Source organism: Pholcus phalangioides, unplaced genomic scaffold (genome assembly GCF_987345545.1).
Source record: "Pholcus phalangioides strain wild (caught in Gottingen) unplaced genomic scaffold, Ppha-v1.0 ptg000007l_1, whole genome shotgun sequence".
Classification (NCBI taxonomy): Eukaryota; Metazoa; Arthropoda; class Arachnida; order Araneae; family Pholcidae; genus Pholcus; species Pholcus phalangioides.
The window spans coordinates 38,701,127-38,722,532 of NW_028301600.1; the positions used below are offsets into that span (position 1 = coordinate 38,701,127).

At 37.5% G+C, this 21,406-nt stretch overlaps 1 protein-coding gene across 1 annotated transcript in view; it reads left to right on the forward strand.

The window, feature by feature from the left end:
• The window catches only part of LOC149085250 (uncharacterized), a 39,881-nt gene continuing 18,475 nt past the window's right edge, over positions 1-21,406 (forward strand). Inside the window, exons 1-4 of the mRNA XM_089233897.1 lie at positions 1-140; positions 3,968-4,162; positions 9,025-9,296; positions 20,414-20,822. Of these exons, the coding sequence (XP_089090023.1) occupies positions 129-140; positions 3,968-4,162; positions 9,025-9,296; positions 20,414-20,822 (888 nt within the window). The 5' untranslated portion in view covers positions 1-128. The remainder of the gene's footprint in view (positions 141-3,967; positions 4,163-9,024; positions 9,297-20,413; positions 20,823-21,406) is intronic.

Genomic DNA, 21,406 nt, shown 5'->3' on the forward strand with positions numbered 1-21,406 from the left:
ACCACCACGAACTATTTCAATTTTTGACGCATGCCGGCAGTCATCGAGTAGGTTCTCTCTTACAGCGAATTCGATTTTTTTTCGAAGTTCGATTATTGCGAATTTTCTTTCACGTAATTGTTTCCAAGATGCCGAGAGAAGTAAGTTTTAACTTCCTTATTATTACATATTGTAACAATAGGTTTTTCTTTCTTTTTTTTCACTGTCTGATAAGAATTCGAAACCGGAAAAATTTTAAACTTGAATCTAGGTTTATAGAGGTCAGATTTGTGTACATGATAAGGTTGATGAACGCGCGGTTTTATTTTTTTCCTTCTCTTTTCAACCGTGAAACAAACCAAATTTAAATACTAGTACGTATATTTGCAACAAAGACTTATTATTTTGGGACAGACGTGACATCAAGAACGTGAAATGCGGCTCGTCCTTGTGTTTTAGTGGGAATAGTGTCACTTTTGAATATTACAGACAAGTCCTCTAACGAAATCGGTTTTCTCATTTCGTAAAAAAATACTTCAATAAATTTAGAATTTTTGAATGGATTTAGGCTATTACCGATAATTGTCGAAAAAAACCTGAATTGATCCCATTTTCTTTATGATGTAATGCTTTACTAATTGCCATGAAGTTACTGTCAAAAATCACGCATGTGGATATTTATCATGTTGACCAAATTTCCCGTGTTTTTTTTTTAAGTTTTTCTGGATCCGCTGGACTACCGTATATATAATATATATATATATTCATAATCAACTGATATTGAAGTGTGGATAGCCCAAATAAGCTATCAAGAAACTCTAATTAGGCCAAGAAAATATTGTGTGGGTCGAACAAATTCAAAACATTAAAATTTTTTAGCATTAAGAAGTGTGATGGATGAACATCAATATTTAAAAACAGCAGTTCTCAACCTTTTTTGACTCGCGGAGCGTCGTAGGCGTCTTTTTTATTCATTTATCAAATTTACTTATTTTACCATCGTTTAGCCCCTGGGGGAGTCTACGAGATGCCTTAAGGGCTCCGGGGAGCACTGGTTGAGAACCCGTTTTAAAAGATGCCGCAAAAATCAGCGACTCTTTTCTTTACAGGGCTGTGTGATCCTGCCGCGACGTATTTTGGCCCTTTAAGTAGTTCCTAGACTTAGCCGTTTTACATCAGCTTTGCTCAACAAACTCCATTCATATAGCTTTCATCGACTAGTACAATTTAGATGTAAGAAATGCCACTTTTTTTTATATTGTATAGTATATTCAATTAACGCCAATTATGGGAAATATAGTTCTGTGATGCGTTATTGAAATGACGACTATGAGCAACAACTTTCAAGCATGGGGCGGAGATACGGGGGGGGGGGGCGTGGAATCAAACGTGGAGTCGACTGATCTAATGTATATATGTATTGACATCATCATCGTGCCCCCCCAGCAATAATGACCTCCCCCCCCCCCCAGACTTCCAAGTCAATCTCCGCCTATGCTTTCAAGTTTATATTTGTAAAACATACCATCTTATCAATCGAGATTCACATCCAAAACTTTTTTTAAATTATCTTGCCTCAATATCGCTTATTTCAACGTTGAAAAATTGATCATCACAATGTTCATACCCAATTTAGTTTGAGAAGCTTTGTTTTTAACGGGATTTTCTTGGATTATAACTGATTTATTAGCGTATTTAAATTGAATCAAATGAAGTCGATTTATGATTTGAAACCCTGTAACTATCAATTTTATAAATTGTTAATTTCATTTTTTTAAATCTTAACTACTTATATATTCCTAAGCATATTTATCATATACTGGAACTATTGATCGATTTATAGGATTCCCGAAATCAAGTAAATTTTTTTCGATTTTACGTGTTTTATTTACGTAGGCCTATATAAATACTGCTAAGCACGTTCGATTCTCGCTGAATTTCATGTAAAAATGTGGGGGGGGGGGGGGGCAGAACGTTTTGGTCATCTATTGAGTAGCCTGGCTTTAGCAAGTATGTACTACTTGAAATTGCCTTGATCAGTCCGATGTCAATAAATGACAAAATCCTGTCATGGCGTATGTTTTCATAACGCCTTTTTAATCGACTGCTGTGCTTTTGCAAACCGCAACTATAACCGGATATACGTACATTTCTACCGAAACTGGTTTCCGTAAGAAAAATAATGAACTTTCTTTCTCTCACTATTGCCAAGTTATGTCACTAATGACATTTTATTTGATATGTGGAATTATCTTGGCCTTCGGCCTATTCTTTTCTATCAATCAAATACCTTAAAGAAGACTTGCTAAAAAAATACGTGACAATCACTCACGTTTACGGAAATTCGCTAAAATTTAAGCTGCTTTAAATCTTTTTTTTTATTATTGCCTATTGAAATGTTGAATGTATGCCTTGAATCTGCTTTAGTGATTTAATTGGTAGTTGCGTTAATCGGAAAAGTTATCAAGAATGTAAACTCTGCCTATGATAGAGTAGGATACCGTATTCCTCGACTCGATGTAAGCGAAACGGTGAGATGAAAAATAGTTTCGTATTAATATGAATTTTACAGCCGCCATCCCGGATTCTTAGAAAAAAATCCACCAGCGACCGTGTGCTTGACAACGAGCAGTTGAAGTGGCGTTTCGCAAGTGCCTGTTTTTGGTTTTCTTACATGTAATTGCAGAGTCTGTGCTTTAATCACTTCGGAAGCCAAGAATTGCCGCTGCACTTTCTTTTCTGCTGATACTTCTTTCCTTGCTCTTGTCAAGCTCAACGTTTCCGCTGAGATTAGATGTAATGAGATGCCTTGCTTTGGCTTAAGTCCAAAATGAAATTGTAGATTTGCCATGCATTGATCCAAGTTCTTACCCGATAGTGTTTCTACATATTTATCAAGAGAATGCAAACAGGATATATATATATACACACATAGGCGCACGCAGAATTTTCTCGGGGGGTTTGCAGATTTTTTTCCTTCTGGGGGTTGTTCTTTCCTGCAAAAAAAGTTCTTTCCCTAATCTTGGCTCAAGGGGGGGGGGGGTGGTTAGAACTCCAAAACCACCCCTTAGCGTACGCCAATGTATATACATACACACAAAAATGCAATTTTGCATACCCGTCGGCCCTCTTTTCACTTCACTTACATAACTCGTTTTATAAGCGAAGAGACACTTTTACTTTTATTCTTCGATACAAAAGCGGAAAAAATGTATTAGTGAAATCCCGCCTAACGGTTACCCCTTTTTTATGCCCAAAAAATAAATTCTTATTTTTTTGTCCCACCGATGTCCGTAAAAGAGGGGTTTTACTATACTATACAGGGTGTAAAATTATGTCCTTGTATAACCCTTTTTTTTTTTTTTTTTTTGAACAGTTTTCTTTTTTGCATCTCAGAATTCAGAGAAGTTATAACAAATTGCACCTTTAAAGAATTTTTCAGAATTTCACGCTGTTTTTCTCAAGTTTGTCCCTTGAAAAATTTGTCCTTTCCCTCACATTCAGTAATTTTTGAGTTCAAATATCTAAGCTAATATTTCACTTACAACTAAAGGATTTTTTTTTTTCTGTTGGGATCAGTAGGACAAGGCAACAACTTTCTAATTGGAAGTTATAGGACTGGGGAAAGCGTGTAAAAAAATTAAATTTTGTATCTTGGTTCATATGTCATTTATGTTACTTGGGCCGTATATCGAAATGGGTACGTTATTTGGACCGCTCGAAAGATAAAGGAAGAATAAGGATAAAACTGTACACCCTGTATACTGCAAGGCATAAAGTTTTAAATATACCACAATATAACGAATAATACTTATGATTCGAGGTACAACTCTAAATTCTTAGCGTTGTTTTTTTTGCATCGATATTTGATAACATTCTTCGAGTTTTCACTTCGTTTTATATGTAATTACTAATGCGATTTAATTATTCTCAAGTATTGTATATGAATGCGCAAAATTTTTAATTAATCATTTTTATATAATTAAAGCGAGAAAAAGAGGAAAAGCAATGCACGATGGATGTCAACATCTACGCCACTAGAAAGACTGTGGCGCAAGGTATGATGGACATCGCTTTGTTGACGGCCAATGCTGCCCAGTTAAAGCACGTTCTCGCCGCAGGTGATGGTCATGATTATTACCTCATCAGTCTCGTCCTCATTGGTACCTCGTTGACACTTCAGGTATTTATATATATTTTTAATTTATGATCGAGAATGTGATACCCAATATAAATATTGAGGCGATATCATACTCCAGCTTTTCTGAAGTGACACAATTCAAAATAGTTTTAATCGAGTTATACTCTTGCATGTTTCTAACGCGTGCATTTCCTACAATTGCCTGGTCACCAAGCGAAGATGAATTTTGGAAAGAAAATTCACATTCTGTGGTGATACGAACTACCATTCTCTCAGTCCGGGTGAGTGCTCTACCATTAAATTACAGGACAGTATATTCTTCCCTTAGAAAATGTTACGCTAAACGGGACTGCGCTGTATATAGCCTCCTAACTCAGCAACAGCTCTAAGCGACGTTTTCCTCCAGATGGTGACATACATCGAAACGATGAACCTCTCTGCGAATTATAAGAAGTACAATTTATTGTTCATCGTTTTGTTCTACGCCGCCATCTGGAGGCGAATGTTGTTTAGAACTGTTGCTGATTTAGGAGGCTGTCTACAGCGCAGCCCCGTTCAGCGTAAACATATGTTCGTACGGGAAGAAAATTATGTAAATTATGTCCTGTAGCTATATTTACTTTGCACGCTTACAATATTACTCAGGCTGTGTCACCATCCCTCTTGCAATTTACTGATGACGTGTAGTTATTCTCTCCGGTGAAAAACATAGGGGCCTAATAATTGCACGCCAAAAGCTGTTCCAGTGGAGTTGTCGGTATATAAACTCCCTATTTCTACATCAAAAAGCGGATCAATGCATTTAGGCAGACACACCGATCCTGAATATTATCAACTAGGTAATGAAACGTCACAGCAATTAGGTATATTCGTGGATTTCGGTATTGCGCGATGAGCCGCATCTTAGATTTTACTGATCATTATCATAGTATAGTCTGCAAAGCGAACAGAATTTCATAGATGTTATGGTTATGCACGGCGTACCGCAAGTGTTGTGCGCATACGTTGTCATATGCTTTCTGTGTGTATGTTCGCCCTACACGAGTTCTGTTCGCGAGTATGAAGACCTTACAAAATTAAGGACATAAAGCTCCTAAAAAAGCCACAGAGGTCCTTTACCAAACGAATAGCTAGCATTAGCGGCTGGTCTTATTGCGAGTGGCTTCAATTTATGGGTTTGCATTCACTGGAATGGCGTAGAATTGCTGCAGATCTGAAAATGTGCTACAAACTAGTCCACGAAATGGTTTAGGTATCCTTCGGGATAGCCTTCGAAATCATGGCCTTATGAGTTAACCTACGGAGGCATCGCTTCCAAATAAGAATGCCAACGGCCAGAAGAGATTGCTCTTTCCACGGATACAGATGCCGTGTAAGAATATGGAACATTCTGTCATATCAGAACTTGTATGCGTCTCCTACGCAAGATTTGCTTTTGAGGATTTCGACCTGGCTCCATATGCGAAGTGTTTTCCCTTCTGACTATTATTTCTGATTAGTACTTTTATTTTTTTATTCATTTTATTATTTATTACTTATCCAATGTAAGTGGTAAGAGCCATATTTGTTTTTGTTAGGGTAAAAATGTGATAAAGAATCCGTTGATTATATTTTTATATGCATAACCCAACCATTTTAGCAAGTTTGATAAATATTGCGAATTTTTCCCATTTACCGGTGATTATGTATAATCAGCTAGTATTGGTAAATATGATAAATCGTCAATGAGTTATTCAAATTTTCCGGTCATTATGCTTAAACTAGCTGGGATGACGAACTCGATGGGTAATGATGGTTATATTTGCACACGTAGATACATATGAAGAAAACAAACATTAACAAGACGTAAAATTTTTTATTTTCCACCTCTTCACAATTACTTTAATTGAATTTTTATGGCAAAAAACGTATAGTGCACAAGGCGTAGCAGAAAAACTGAGAAGTTGTCAAATCAAAGTGATATTGCCACATGATTTTTTCTAAACAGCCAAAAAAACTGGTACAGGCATGCGTATGCAAATAAAGAGATAGGGAACCAATCAGAGTACGGCGCTGCGGTCGGCAACTCCTATATAACACAAGTGTCTGGCATAGTTGTTAGATCGGTTACTGCTGCTACAATGGCAGGTTATCGAGATTTAAGTGAGTTTGAACGTGGTGTTATAGTCGGCGCACGAGAGATGGGACATAGCATCTCCGAGGTAGCGATGAAATTTGGATTTTCATGTACGACCATTTCACGAGTGTACCGTGAATATCGGGAATCCGGTAAAAAATTAAATCTACGACATAGCTGCGGCCGGAAAAAGATCATGCAAGAACGGGACCAACGACGACTGACGAGAATCATTAAACGCGACAGACGTGCAACCCTTCCGCAAATTGCTGCAGATTTCAATGCTGGGCCATCAAGTGTCAGCGGGCGAACCATTCAACGAAACATCATCGATATGGGCTTTCGGAGTCGAAGGCCCACTCGTGTACCCTTGATGACTGCACGACACAAAGCTTTATGCCTCGCCTGGGCCCGACAACACCGACATTGGACTGTTGAGGACTGGAAACACGTTCCCTGGTCTGACGAGTCTCTGTTCCAATTGCTTCGAGCTGATGGATGTGTACGGGTATGGAGACAACCTCATGAATCCATGGACCCTACATGTCAACAGGGGACTGTTCAAGCTGGTGGGGGCTCTGTGATGGTATGGGGCATGTGCAGTTGGCGTGATATGGAACCCCTGATACGTCTAGATATGACTCTGACAGGTGACAGGTACGTAAGCATCCTGTCTGATCATCTGCAGCCATTCATGTCCATTGTGCATTCCGACGGACTTGGGCAATTTCAGCAGGACAATGCGACACCCCACACGTCCAGAATTGCTACAAAGTGGCTCCAGGAACGCTCTTCTGACTTTATACACTTCCGCTGGCCACCTAAATCCCCAGACATGAACATTATTGAACATATCTGGGATGCCTTGCAACGTGCTGTTCAGAAAAGATCTCCACCCCCCTCTTACTCCTACGGATTTATGAACAGCCCTGCAGGATTCATGGTGTCAATTACCTCCAGTACTACTTCAGACATTAGTCGAGTCCATGCCACGTCGTGTTGCGGCACTTCTGCGTGCTCGCGGGGACCCTACGCGATATTAGGCAGGTGGACCAGTTTTTTTGACTCTTCAGTGTATATTTATCAAATTTCCATATTTATGAAATTTTTCGAATTCACAAACGCAATTGGTGAGTATGCGTAATTACCGGCTATTATGAATAATTAGATTTATCACATATACCATAACACATATACGGTAGGTATTATAAATTGCAAGAGATGAACACCATATTTTCAGTTGTCACTTTGGAAGTGGAGTTGCAATTTGTTGATTTACAATCGAACCTTTTTTTGTTAAGAAGTCGAAAAAAAACCTAAAATCCTTCATATTAACGGAATTTCGTATAAACCGATAAAAAAAAACTATTTGATCGTGTTTAACGTGGAAAATACGTATTTCGTATTAAGCGAGTTCGTCTTAACGAGGTTTAACTATTAAGGTTAACAATGAGGTTAACAAATAAAAAGTATAGTTGCGTTGAAACATGGTCGTCGAGAATAAATGAAAGCAATTATATTGAGCTAAGGATAAAATTTCAGGAACGTCCACAAAAGCATTTTTAATACAGGGTGAAAAATGTTCTTCAAAAGCTCGCAGATTAACTGAACTTCGGTTTTTCGTTGGGCACACCCTTTATCTGTAATTCGGAAACATTACACTTGTAACGTTAATTACGTCGGAGATGTGTCAAGTCAATCTTCGTTGTTTGGGAAGTGAATGCGTTTTCACGTGTATACTATACGCCCTTTAAAATATCAGTAATAGCACGATAGCTTTGCTAAATGACGCGCAAGTTAGCCGGGATTACCCTATAAAAGTTTTAGTTTATAGAACTTGAAAAAGGCAGCCACAAAATAGGTGTATCGCTTACATTCGAGGGAATGTAACCAATAGATTTATTGGTTGTTTTTCCAAGTTTTGTAAAAGATCTTTTTATCAAACTTTTATAGAGTAATTCCGTCTTTAGATTTATCGTGATATGAGGATGTTATGGTAAATGTGATAAATGAGTAGTTATGCATATATAATCGCCAATCGTCCCGGGGATAAATTTCACTACATTTATCACTTTCATCGACGATCATGCCTGGATTGTAATTGTTTGATGAAAGTCCTGTTACAAAACTGGAAAAATTCAACCAATAAGCGCATCGGTTACATTCGAGCAAATGAAACCGGTGATCTTATTGGTTGAATTTTTCAAGTTTTATAAAAGAAATTTTCTGAAACTTTTAAAGTGGGATCCTGGCCTTTAAATTCAAACACGTTATGGACGGTATTCTGTGAAACGAATCGATCCTCAGTTCCCACACATTTTCGATAAACCATAGAAATAAACCACGGAATCGGGTATATCGTGTCCACCATCATGTCCTGCGTAATTTTAACGAATTGATGAACTATTTTTATGAATCCCGTCGTATTGCGATTGCGTATTACGCGTGAGAAGTGAAACGCCGTTTCCCGCCGACAATTGATGGAATCAAAATGTTTTCCGAAATTTTTTTTATATTGCGAATGCTGATATTTTTTGGAAGGCGTTTCGTGATGTTCAAAATATGTTTCAATGTCTCTATTACGTTAATCGTTATTTTTTTTTCTTTGAAGGCGCGAAAATAGCAGTGTTCGGTGTCTGAGGGTTAATAAAATCAATGACCTATTCCAGTTAAGTGTGTGTAAACAGTTGGGAAGCGCATTGATAACTGCACGTGTCTTCTATCATATTTTAAGTGGATGAATAAGCATGTATATTAGCTTTACGACTCACGATTTTCCTCGTTGCAGGTGCTGGTAGGCATCCTCTTAGTGATCGTGGGACGGTGGAACATAAACCATAGGAAGCAGCAACCTGTGGCCAATACAACGAACAACATAATTGTCATACTAATTTTTTTCATCACTGTGATCAATGTTTTAATCACGGCATTCGACGATGAAGATCATGTGATTGAAGGATCGTGGACAAGTACTAGTCAGCAGGATCCGTTATTGGAAAGTAAACATGTTGACAGAGGACTAAAAATGGTTACAAACTATTCTGGAAATACATATCGGTGAAGAAAATGCAATAATCAACAGTGAGATAACCATATGTATATGGGTGATCAGTTTTTTCTATTGTTTGAATGTTATTGATTTTCTGTTTGTTGATTTTTGAATATTGCGAGGACTGACTGATCAAGATATTCACAAACATATAACCCTTTTAACTATGTTTTTTCAATAATTTTTAATTTAACCTCGCCTGTGATATAGCGTATTTTTTTCTCCGTGGCAAAGCTATTGGTTTGTTTTAATTGCGCTCTTAAATTAAAATGTACATGTTTGTATTGTTCTACGTTGTGGTGATTTTGCAATGCCATTAAACGGCCGATCGTGATCAATGTGTCTGGACTTCCGAAGGTTTAGAAACATTATTACTCTAGTTTTGAATTTTTACGAATACTTCTATTTTTATACCTAGAACAAATAAATCATTGACAAAAATATAGCTTGGCATTTTTCATTTTGTAAGAATCTTAACATTTTGATAACTCTCAAAGTGGGCAGAACTGTTTTCATGAAAGATAATGTAGTTTATAAACACTTTTTTGTATTCACGTGATGCGAGTTGAAATGACTAATGCTTTGCGTATAATACGTAATGTCAGAAGAGATCAATCAATACAAGATATGCGCCGTTAAGAGGTAACGCCTGGCACGCAAATCGTGATTGTTGAGGTTCATATATTATGGACGTGTTGTATATCGATTTTGGCTAGTGGTAAGAAACCGTAACGGAAAGTGGTTAACTGTTGAAATGCAGCCAAAACAATTTCGAAGAACATAAAACGTACTATTGTGACATTTCTGAAAAAATCATTTGATAAGTAAACCCCTGCTTTACTCTTTACGGTTTCTAAAATTGATAATCCCCCTTCGTAAGCAGTACCTATGGATTCATTAAATTTCCAAAAAATATATTTTGTCCTCCAAAAATTTCTGCTTTACATTCAGCTAAAACATTTGAGTGTAGGAGTGAATTTATTGTTTTTTACTGCCTTTTTTCCTCCGGTTCTGGTATAAGCTTCTTGAACACCCGTTCGAACTTGACTTTCCCCCCCCCCCCCTGTATACACACCTCCATTTGAATACAGTAAGACTGATGTTTAATCCTTTATCACCATATTATGAAAAGTAGAATTAAAAGGAAATAAGTATAATGATTTTTTGTAAATTATTTTGATGTCATTCTAGTTGTAATAAAAAAGACAAATTAAATATTTTTTAAACTATTTTTTTTAGAGTTGGTACATAAATTACCGACCCTGGTGCTTAACCCTTTGCGGTCCAGAGGTTGTTCGTACTTTCTAGTACCCCCTCTTGACAGTTTTTGTGTATTATAAGCTATACAAAAAACACAATATCTAGGGTCCTTCCTGCAATCATAATATAATTAAAGTTCCACTATGTGTATGTGTGAAATGGCCATAAAAGGAAAAACACTGAACAAAATGTTATATCTTCTCTTTGCAAACCGAGCACAACTGAGGTTTATCACCATCTATGGACGATTTACTACCTAGTGAGTTGTGCCGGATGTGTATATATATATATATGTGCGTGTGTGTATACTGAGTGAGTATGTAGTGCTGCCATCTATATTTCAGAAGTGAAGTGAATGATGTGTTACGAATTACATTTGTACTGTTTGTAGGTCTTTTGCGAGACTTTTTTTAAAGGTGAGATTGGCTCGCATTCGTGCCTTGAAGTTGGGAACCACAGGAAACAAACTTCTGCCGACCACCACTGTGGTGACGGTGGGGTTTGAATCGGGGACCTCGCAATGAGAGTCCATCACTATGACCCCTACAGTGGCCAGAATGTCATCGACCTTGGTAATAGAGGTCACGAGATTTCAATTATCCGCAAAAAAAAAAAGTACAAAACTCACTACCAGCGGCGAATGGCGCTGTATGAAATATTGTTAAACGAAATTAGACGTGAAGACATCGGTTTAAAATGTTTTTAATCGTTTCTGAAACGTGTTACAAAGCATGTTCGGCCCCGTCCACCATTTTTTGAGAGAGAGCAAGTTAAATCGCATTAGTGTTCCCTACAAAGAACGCCACTCATTTTAAATCCCATTCATAATAACTAGAGCCCAGAAGTTTAGGCACTAAAAATGGTCTAAAAAGGCAATTTTTGGAAGGAAGAGAATAATTAAAAACGAAGGTGTTTTTTTTTAAAGAGGGGGGGGGGGTTCCAAAATCTAGCTAAAACATTGGTTGCACTTAATCAGTCTATTGCTTTAATTATAGTGCATAATAAACTGCATTATTATCCTAGTTAAATTGATTTCAAGCCCGAAATAAAATGTTAGTAGATCCTTAGAATTTTATATAGGCCAATTCTAGAACCACCATTACTAGACGCGACGCCGGTAGAGAAAATGATCTGTGGGGCTCGCTCGAGTTGCTCAATACTTCTGTTTTATTTGAAATCATTTCTATAGTTTGAAACATGACCATGTTATTTTACAAAAATACAAGAACTTTTTTTATATTGCCACGTATGCGGAACTCCTTTAAGCGCGGGGCCCTGTGTGGTCGCATCTGTCAAACGATCCGAGGGCCACTCAGATCAATTTAATCCAATACTAAATATGTTACATAAATAGCCATGGTTGTTTGCAGTATAAAAAAATATAATCAAAACATGGGGCCCCAGAGCCCTGTCAGCTCCTCCTCCCACTTGTGTGAGGCATGACGTCAATTCATGACCTCGTAGGACAGTCAGCTATACACATACAACGCAATCCGATGCCTGCCGCTGTGGTGGTCGAGTGATCATAATGACGGACTCGCATCGCGAGGATTCAGGTTCGAACCCCACCGTCGCCATAGTGGTGGTCAGCCGAAGTTGGTTTCCTGTGGTTCCCAATTTCGAGGCGCAAATGCGAGCCGATCTCCCCATTAAAAAATCTCGTCACAGAGAGCAACAGGCCTACAACGATAAATTATTCAATCATTACACTTCACTCAGTTAGAAAAACTGATGGCAGATGGCAGCACTACACATAACAAGCATTACATAGAAACAAACTTCACGTTAGGTTTCACTACACGTACATTCCCACATGTACCAATTCGTTAGAGGTTCTGCAGAGGAATATGGACGAGGCACATGTGTGCGGTTTAGTAGTAGTCCAATGCCTGAGCGAGACATTATGTAACGCGTGTGTGTAGAGACAAATTTTTCTAAACACGGGCTGCGTTCATCCGAAACAAAATCATTCACACCTAACGCCATCCGGTCAAAGCAAAGTTAATGCAACACCAATCTCTCAGATCACTTATTTGTATCTAAATGGGGTGGAGGGCGGGGCTTTCTGACGATACCGAGTTAGAAAATTTTAACAAAGACCAATTCTTTTGAAGTTTTCAATGCTCCAAATATCCAAGTTTTACAGATTATGGCCTCTGAAATTCATTAGAATAGGCACACATTTAAGTTTACTAACATACTTTTATGTGGCACGGAAATTTCGAAAAAGGCATTTTTACCAAAAAAGTTTGAAAATAGGAATTTATGGCATTTTGAATGAACTTCCGGGCTCTAATAAACGAGAAAAATACGATTTTACATGGATATATACATCGCCGACTCGTAACAATGAGAGTTCTCACGAGGAGGCTAAATTTTATACCTGAAAAACCAAATCACGTGTAAACGCATTTGCATAATTCTAATTTGCATTCCTCCTGCGTAAGCCATGTAGCGATCGCGTTTCGCTTAAACCCACAGTTTCGTTTCAGAAACGATTGAAAACATTTTTAACCGATGTCTTCATGTCTTATTTCGTTTAACAATATTGCATACAGCGCCATTCCCCCCTGGTGGTGAGTTTTTGAACTATTTTTTGCGGAATCCCAGGACCTCCTGTAAACCAGGACCGTCATTTCAACTTTTTCCAGGGAGGGGGGCAAAGAGCATATATTAATGTGTGTGTGTATGTATATATATATATATACACACACACACATACATATACGTATTTTCTAAAGCCGGGGCAACGGTTCCCCCTGACCCCAAATGACGGGCCTGCTGTAAACTATTATCAAATTTGATAACATTTTGTCCAGTAGTTTTCCTTTATGGCCATTTCAAAGTGGAGCTTTAATTATAAAGACCGTGTATATACAGGGTGGGCAAAAAGTCCGTAGAGACTTTAAAAATTCATAAAAACCGGAAAAATAACCAAAATAAAAAACGGTTTGCAGGGTTAGCATCGCTAGGTCACGGGAATTTTTTAAGACAGGAAAAAAATTAACTCAAAAAACAGCCGATGGGTGGCGCTGGTACGAGCGACTTCGGTGGAAATATGCAAACGAGACGGTTACAAGAACTTGCGCTCTTAATCCTTAACCAGTTCACCGTTGTAAACCGTGTATGTGAACAAGGATGCTGAGTGCAAAGCATAAAGCTTTGTTGGAGAAATTGTTTTACGTGAACCAGTAATCAGCAGCCATTGCCTGCGTAAATTCCGAGTTCAGAAGAATGTGAGGACTGGAAAAGGGCCTTTAACAGCGACAGGCCTCATAAAGCTTGTTCAGCGGTTTCAGGAAACTGGAACACTGGGTGATCGTGTAAGAGAGCCGGACGACCATGTTTAAGGAAGGCACGTTCGCCGAAATGGAAGCGTTAGCGTCCGAATCAGCTGCAGGGACCAGCAGTGCTCGTGAAGCTGCCAGATGCTTGGGCTTACCACCATCCTCGATACGCAATATTCTTCATGGAATCCTTGATCTGTACCCATACAGATTGCAGTCGTGTTATGAACTTTTACCAGCGGATACCGTACAGAGGGAAGCATTTGCGAGGTGGGCTTTCTCCAAAATCGAACAGAATCCCACCTGGGTCTTTAACATCTTGTGGACAGATGAAGCTCATTTTTCGCTTCATGGCGACGTTAATACCCATAACTGGCGCATCAGGACAACGTCTAATCCACGTGAGTACACGCGGAAAACTTTGCATTCCCCAAAAGTGACAGTGTGGTGTGGGTTAACAGGTTCGTTCATCACAGGACCCTTCTTCTTTGAAACGCTGTGCCCAGTAAATGGGTGGAAAACCCAAACGCTTCTGCGCGAGAAGGTCGTGCCATGTTTGCGTGAAAGAGATGCACTTTCTACCGTCACGTTTATGCAAAATGGAGCAACTAGTCACACTGTTACTCCGGTCAAGGCATTCCTGATACAGACGTTCGGGGAAGACAAAATCAGAAATCATTAGCAGGCGTTGCAGGTTCCCATGGCCTCCTCGTTCTCCAGATTTGACACCGGCAGACTTCTGGTTATGGGGATATTTGAAATCCCGGGTGTATCGATCCGGTCCATCCAATCTGTCGGAACTGAAAGATGCGATCCGCCGAGAGGTGTCATGTCCGGACCTGCTGCACTCTGCCGTTGCTGGATTTGTGACTCACCTGCAATGTGTTATCCCCCGTGGTGGTGGTCATGTGGAACACATACTGCTGTAATAAACGATTTGGAGGCATTCTGTTCGTTATTTGCGTATCTTTTCTTTGACTTGTATACGTTAGTGTCACCTATCGGCTGTTTTTTTTTAGTTAATTTTTTTTCCTGTTTTAAAAAAATTCCCGTGACCTAGCGATGCTAACCCTGCAAACCGTTTTTTGTTTTGGTTATTTTTCCGGTTTTTATGAATTTTTAAAGTTCCTACGGACTTTTTGCTCACCCTGAGGAACAATGAAGGAACGTTTTTTTTTCCTGATGTGAATTCCACCTCGACATAGGACCGCAAAGGGTTAAAATTACTGTCGGTAGATAATGGGTTAAACAAGCCATCTGCCTAATATTTCAAAGAATGGGGGAAAGTATTCAAATTCGGCTATCAACTGCAGGTCCTAGTCTAATTAGCCACCTATGCGCACAAAATGACCGTAGTAAAAACTATCAAAACGAATTTTATAATAGAAATATGGGTCATAGGCCTCTGGTGCAATCTCGTGTTTACGAGCATTATTTGACAGTGCAAACAAGAAAATCTACAAATCATAATTGGTCATACTTGATTGAACTGTCTGTATTCCTGATGTCCATGAAAAATTATGAATAGTTGTCTTGAAGAGACAGGTGTTTTATCAGGGAAAACGAGCTCTTGTTAAAGTCGCGCACACATTTCGTATATGAAGTAGGTAAGACGCACCTCTTGTATTAGGAAACGTCAAATTTATATCTAAAATGATGTATAACTTTCTGTCAATATCATCTGTCGTCTCGTTATGGGCGGAGTTAAAGAGGAACAACAAACTAAAAGGTTCTCTCTCTAACGAGAATTTTCGCTTCATTATTTGCAGCAAAATAAAATCAAGCTATAAACTTAAACAGTAATTCGGAAATTGCGTTTGATACCCACGCAGAATCAATCAATCATTAAGGGAAAAATTAGCGATAAGTACAATTTCAGATTTTTACGCCCACGGATTGAATCATTCTAGAGCAAGAATATTGACAAGGGTTAGGGTTCTTCGACCTTTTTGGAGACTCGAACATGGCTATGGGTGCCGTGACCACCATCAGAAGGGCAGAAATATGCTCAAATTCAAACAGATAATTCTAATCCTTAAATGCAATTTGATTGGAGAGTTGCATCAATACCTCGCAGATACGGACACGAACACGAGCAATTTTAGAAACCACATTGAGCAAAACATTCTAAATCCGATTTATCAAAAAAAATTTGTCCCAATTCGAAATATACTTGAAATAGCATAAAAAATTTGAGAAATATTAGGGGTTTTTTTTTAATAACGCACACAACTTCCATAAGAGAAGCACATTTTTATCTACAGCAATAATTTTCATAGAACCAAAACATAATGTGAACGAATGAACATTGAACATTATTGTTTTCCTAAAAGAGGATTAAGTAGCAGTTAGGTATATTTTTTTACGGAGGCAAATTTTTTGGCGTAATTGGCTTCAGAATTTTTTTAAACAATTACTGGGGTTGCCTGGATGTGTCCTCTCTGATCCCCGGTCCCATAGAATAGGGCTTTAATGCATTTCCCTCCACGTTAGCGGACACTCGATAGCGGACAGCAAAATCAGGCAAAAACTCTAACCTTTTCCCAAACTATTTTTTTTTTCAAATTTCAAATCAAAAATATATTATTATGACTATACAAGTACAAAAAATATAGAGAAAAAACATTTACGGGAGTCAAGAGTATGGTCTCCCTGTGCTCTAACTTCCAATTAGAAAAAGTTGTTGCCCTGCCTCTCTTGATACTAAAAAAAAAAATGCATGTTTCTAAGTGGAATATTCAGAGATATGCGGATTCGAAAAACGGTGGAAATTCGGGAAATAATGACGTTAAATATATATTATATAATGTATATATGGGGAAAAAAACCGTTTTAGCCGCATTTGACACTGTTCTCTCCCTATTTTCCTCCGTTTTTCGAATTCGAATATCTCTGTGAATATTGCAGTTAAAAGCATGCAATTTTTTTTGTTGGCATCAGGAGAGACAGGGCAACAACTTTCTAATTGGAAGTTAGAGCACGGGGGACCATATAAAAATTCAGATTTTTTTTATTTTGTTACACACTGTATTTTCACTCTCAAAACTGGTACAGGGTAATTTTTAAAATTATACCTATATTATATTATGTTTGTTGAGCATTTTTTAAAATTGAAATCATGCCTATACGACAGACGGTTCATGAGATAAAGGCCGTGCTAGCACTTACAGGACACCCTGTATATTGCTTGACATATTTTTTAAAGGATGATAAATTAGTATTGTGAGTGATTGCTGGTTCTAATGCATTATGGAATTTCGGGATAAGATAAGTAAAATGTTTCTTCAAAAGTTTATTATGAGGTAACGGAACTGAATACATATTATTTTGTTCATTTGAAGATCGAGATTTATTTAAAGGTAATGAGAATTGTGACCTTTGAAAAGGAGGAGAATGGATTTATAGAAATATAACTGACGTAATGTAAGAGTATTCCGAGATGTTGATGAAGTTGTATTGATGGTGTAGTAAAATCATTTGTGATGATTCTAATTATTCTCTTATGGCAGCTGATTATAGAGAAAAGGGTTGCAAGACAGTCAGAACCCTAAACAATTAGGAGTGAGTGAAACAATGAGTAATAAAGAGTTAGCAAGAAAGACTGATTCAAGTAAGGTTTGAGATAGTAAAATTTATAAATTGCTAGCCGTAGTCTTTTTTGCAGATATTTAACATGAGACTCTTCCATTTAAGACTGTGGTCAATGTATATGCAAAGGTATTTAATTATAGTAACTTGTTCAAGACGTGAACAACTACAAAATTACAATAAGAACTAATAGTACAATTGTGAGCACGGAAAATTAAATTAGGCTTAAAATTAATGTTAGTTTGGGAAGAGAAATTTATAAACTTAGTTTTTGATGTGTTTATCTGTAGGTCGTTTGAAACAAACCATTTTAGAATTCTAATTAAATCAGTATTGATTAAGTTAGAAATTGGAAATCGTCAGCTGAGTACAATAGTGCCCGAGTGGCATGGTAGTAAGATGCTCGTCTACCATCGTGAAGGTTGTTGTCAGGGTCCCGGGTTCGAACCCAAGGGAGGATATAGATAAGATATTTTCCCTAACGAACTCGAGGCGACCACCGATAGACAGCGCCTTCACTTCCAACCCATCTCACTAATGGCAGTAAATTGCAATATAGCGATATGGCCAGAGTTGGTGCTTGGTGAAGTAGTAGCTGAGTACAATATGCCCGAGTGGCGCCGTGGTAAGATGCTCGTCTTCCACTATGAAGGTTACCATCAAGGTCCGTGGGTTCGAATCCGGGCATGGAACGCTAGAAGCAAGTTCCTTACGTACTGAACCTGGGGCGGCCACCGATGGAGCCTTCATTTCCCACCAAACTCCTCTGGACGGAAATTGCCGTATGGCGATATGTGACCGGAGTTGGTGTGCGGTAAAGCAGCAGCTGAGTACAATAATACTGTGTCATCGGCGAAAGTTATTACATTGCCGTTTAAGTTGCATAAATCATTTATGAATATTAAAAATAATAATAGTCCCAAGACACACAAGCCCTGAGGAACGCCTTTCGCTATTTCCAATAGGGTGCTACGGTTGCGAATTTTGACTGATTGTGTTATATGGGTTAAAATAAGAAGCAATTAGATTGTGTGAAAGCATTATCTCTCTGATTCCGCAATTTGACAACTTATTTAGTAATATAAAATGATTAAAACTATCAAAAGCTTTTCTTACATCAAGAAATGTTGCAATGGGTTTTTTAGATTTATCAATATTTTCAGCGAAAAATTTAGTAAATATTAGTAGAGCAGTTTCTGTATTTTTATTAGGAAGGAATCCAAACTGATTGTTAGAGAAGAAATTGAAATATCACAAAAAAGAAAAAATTCTATTTTTGGTAATTTTTCAAATACTTTTGAGATAGAAGGTAAAACTGAGATTGGCCTGAAGTTATTAAAATCATTCAGATGTCGAGATTTATCAATGGGGGTTACGGTAGTTGATTTTAGAGACTTCGGAAGTTGACCACTAGACATACATATATTTATTAAATCTGAGAGAGTATTCAAAATATATTGCATGGAGGAATTTTCAATACCTTGGTGTTGATTGTTTCTACAAAGAATCCAGAAGTGGGTAATTTTTTAATAATTGGCAAGATTTCATCTGCAGTTGTTGGAAAAAAATACATTGAATGATAATCCAATTTCATTCATATTGATATTAAGTGGGGAAATTTTTACAAAATGGGATTAAAGTTTTGGGCCAGTGGAATAGGATCATAATCGGAGGAAAACAGTTTATTATAACCATCAGTTTTATTAATTGGAAGTGTTACATTTTGGAAATTGGGTGGAAAAATATTCAATTTTAGCAGATTCTATTTTGGATTTGACCAGTTTTACAACATTTTTATAGGCTATATTTGATATTATATATGGATAACGAAAGGAAATTTTCGTGTATTATAGTACAATTTTTGCTTAACTTTTGTCAGTTGTTGTAATTCATGAGTGATCCAAGGATTCAGCTGTGATCTATTAGTTTTACAGTTAATATATCTAGCGTGATTGTGTACTATTGTCTCAAGTTTAAGTAAAAATTCTTCAAAATTATTAGAAGGTTCAGTATTAATGAATGAAAAAAATGTAATTTTGAAGAAAAATATGAAGTTCTCAATAATCAAGTTTTTTAAACAGGCGATTAGTTTGTTTTGATCTGATAGTTGAAGTGGGTATACTGAAACGGAGCTTACAAATTATCGTGCAATGATTTGTTAAATGAGAGAAAAAAATGGAAGAATGTATATCAGTAATATCGAAAGAGTTTCGTATGAAATTTATAAATTTTTTGAAGAGAAGAAATGTTATAAATTTTTCCATAATTATCAGATCTTCCAACTTTATTTGGGAATCATGCATAATCGTCTGTAAAAGTGATAATTTGTAGTGAAATTTGATGAAACTTTCTTTATCGAGACGATTGATCATTATGCATAACCACCGGTGTATCACTTTTACAGTAACATATACATTTTAACATTAAAATGTATAGGAATAAATTACGACCATAGCCAAAGGTCGTATAAATGTAAGTCATATAAACGTGATTCCACTGTATATCGTACCTCCCCGTTAGCGGACAAAAGTTTTGGTCCCATGGGTGTCCGTTATCGAGAGGTTCTATTGTAACCGCTTTTTTCCGGAATTGATCATTGTGTATATGTGGAATTAACATTACTTACTATGTTCCAACTTCAAGGCGTTTGAAGGTATCCAGTAGTTGTCTGATTGAGCTAAAATTTTGCAGGTTTTTTTTTTTTTGTTGATTGAAACCAGATAGGGGGTTGGAGTTGAACTTTTAAAAAGTTGAAGAATAAAAGCCACCCTAGTACACACACGCCATGTTTCATACCACGTGAAATTTTAACATTTTCATTATAATGAAAATTCCCATCGAATTTCCATAATTAAATTCATCTTTATCAAATTTCATAATTATAATACCGAAAGTTTATTGCTTTTTTACGAGCGCTCCGTTATTAGAAAAAGCTTACGTGGGAAAGCAAAAAAAAGTCCTTAAAAAACGAAACCGGTCATTTCTTTTTGTAGCTTTCTTTCAGTTTACTTTGTGGCTCACCAAATGGCGACAGGCTATCACTATTTAGATGCCCACTCGACCTTGGAAACCCATCTCGGTGTAAAACAAGCGAGAGAGAAAAAGAAACTCCGCCTTATTCAGCGTCTTTTGAGACTAACAAACAGCAAAGCAACGTCGCAAAGAGGAAGAAGTCGGTCTCGGGTCACACCGCATGAGCGCCGCGGCTATGTGGATGGAACTAAAACAGTGAATGACAGTCAGACTAGGCTGGGCATCACCCACTCATTCATTTCCACGATGACCAGCACAACCGACGGCAAGCTAGACGGTGAGAACGAAGAGAAAGCTACGGTTTTGGAGCTCAGAACCGTTGGAGCTAATGACCGTGATCAACCGGATAGTCGATTACTTGAACGTGAGGTAAGAAAAACGGAAACACATGTCTCTCACTTAGACACGTTTTTCTTCTTTATTCAATTTATGTAATTTATATCATATAGACCAGTGGTTCTCAACCGGTGCTCCGCGGCCGCTCGAGGAAACTAAAAAGAAACAGTAAAATTTAAAAAAAAAGGTTATAAATATTTTTTAATAGTAAAAATAAGTCAATAACTTTGATGAATAATTAAAAAATTGGCCTACGGGGCTACGCCATAGAATGTTTTTACTTGAAAGGGCTCCGCGAGTTAAAAAAGGTTGAGAACCGCTGATATAGACGATTTCCGCTCCTCATCTCTATCATCACAATTTGGTCCTGATAACAAATTTCGTTGAAAATCAGTGGCAACCTACATTATAGTTGACGGGGTCTAACACGTTCCTTCTCGAAGTGTTTTTAAAAACATTCAGCACATAAAAATTTTATGCACATGTAATGTTGAATGAAATATGGAGACTTGATAATTGGTTCCGCAAAAGCTACTAATATTTTTGATGCAACAGAGAACGGTAGTCAACCACAATCGGTAGCTATTTATTAGAAACATTCATTGTGAAATAAGCTA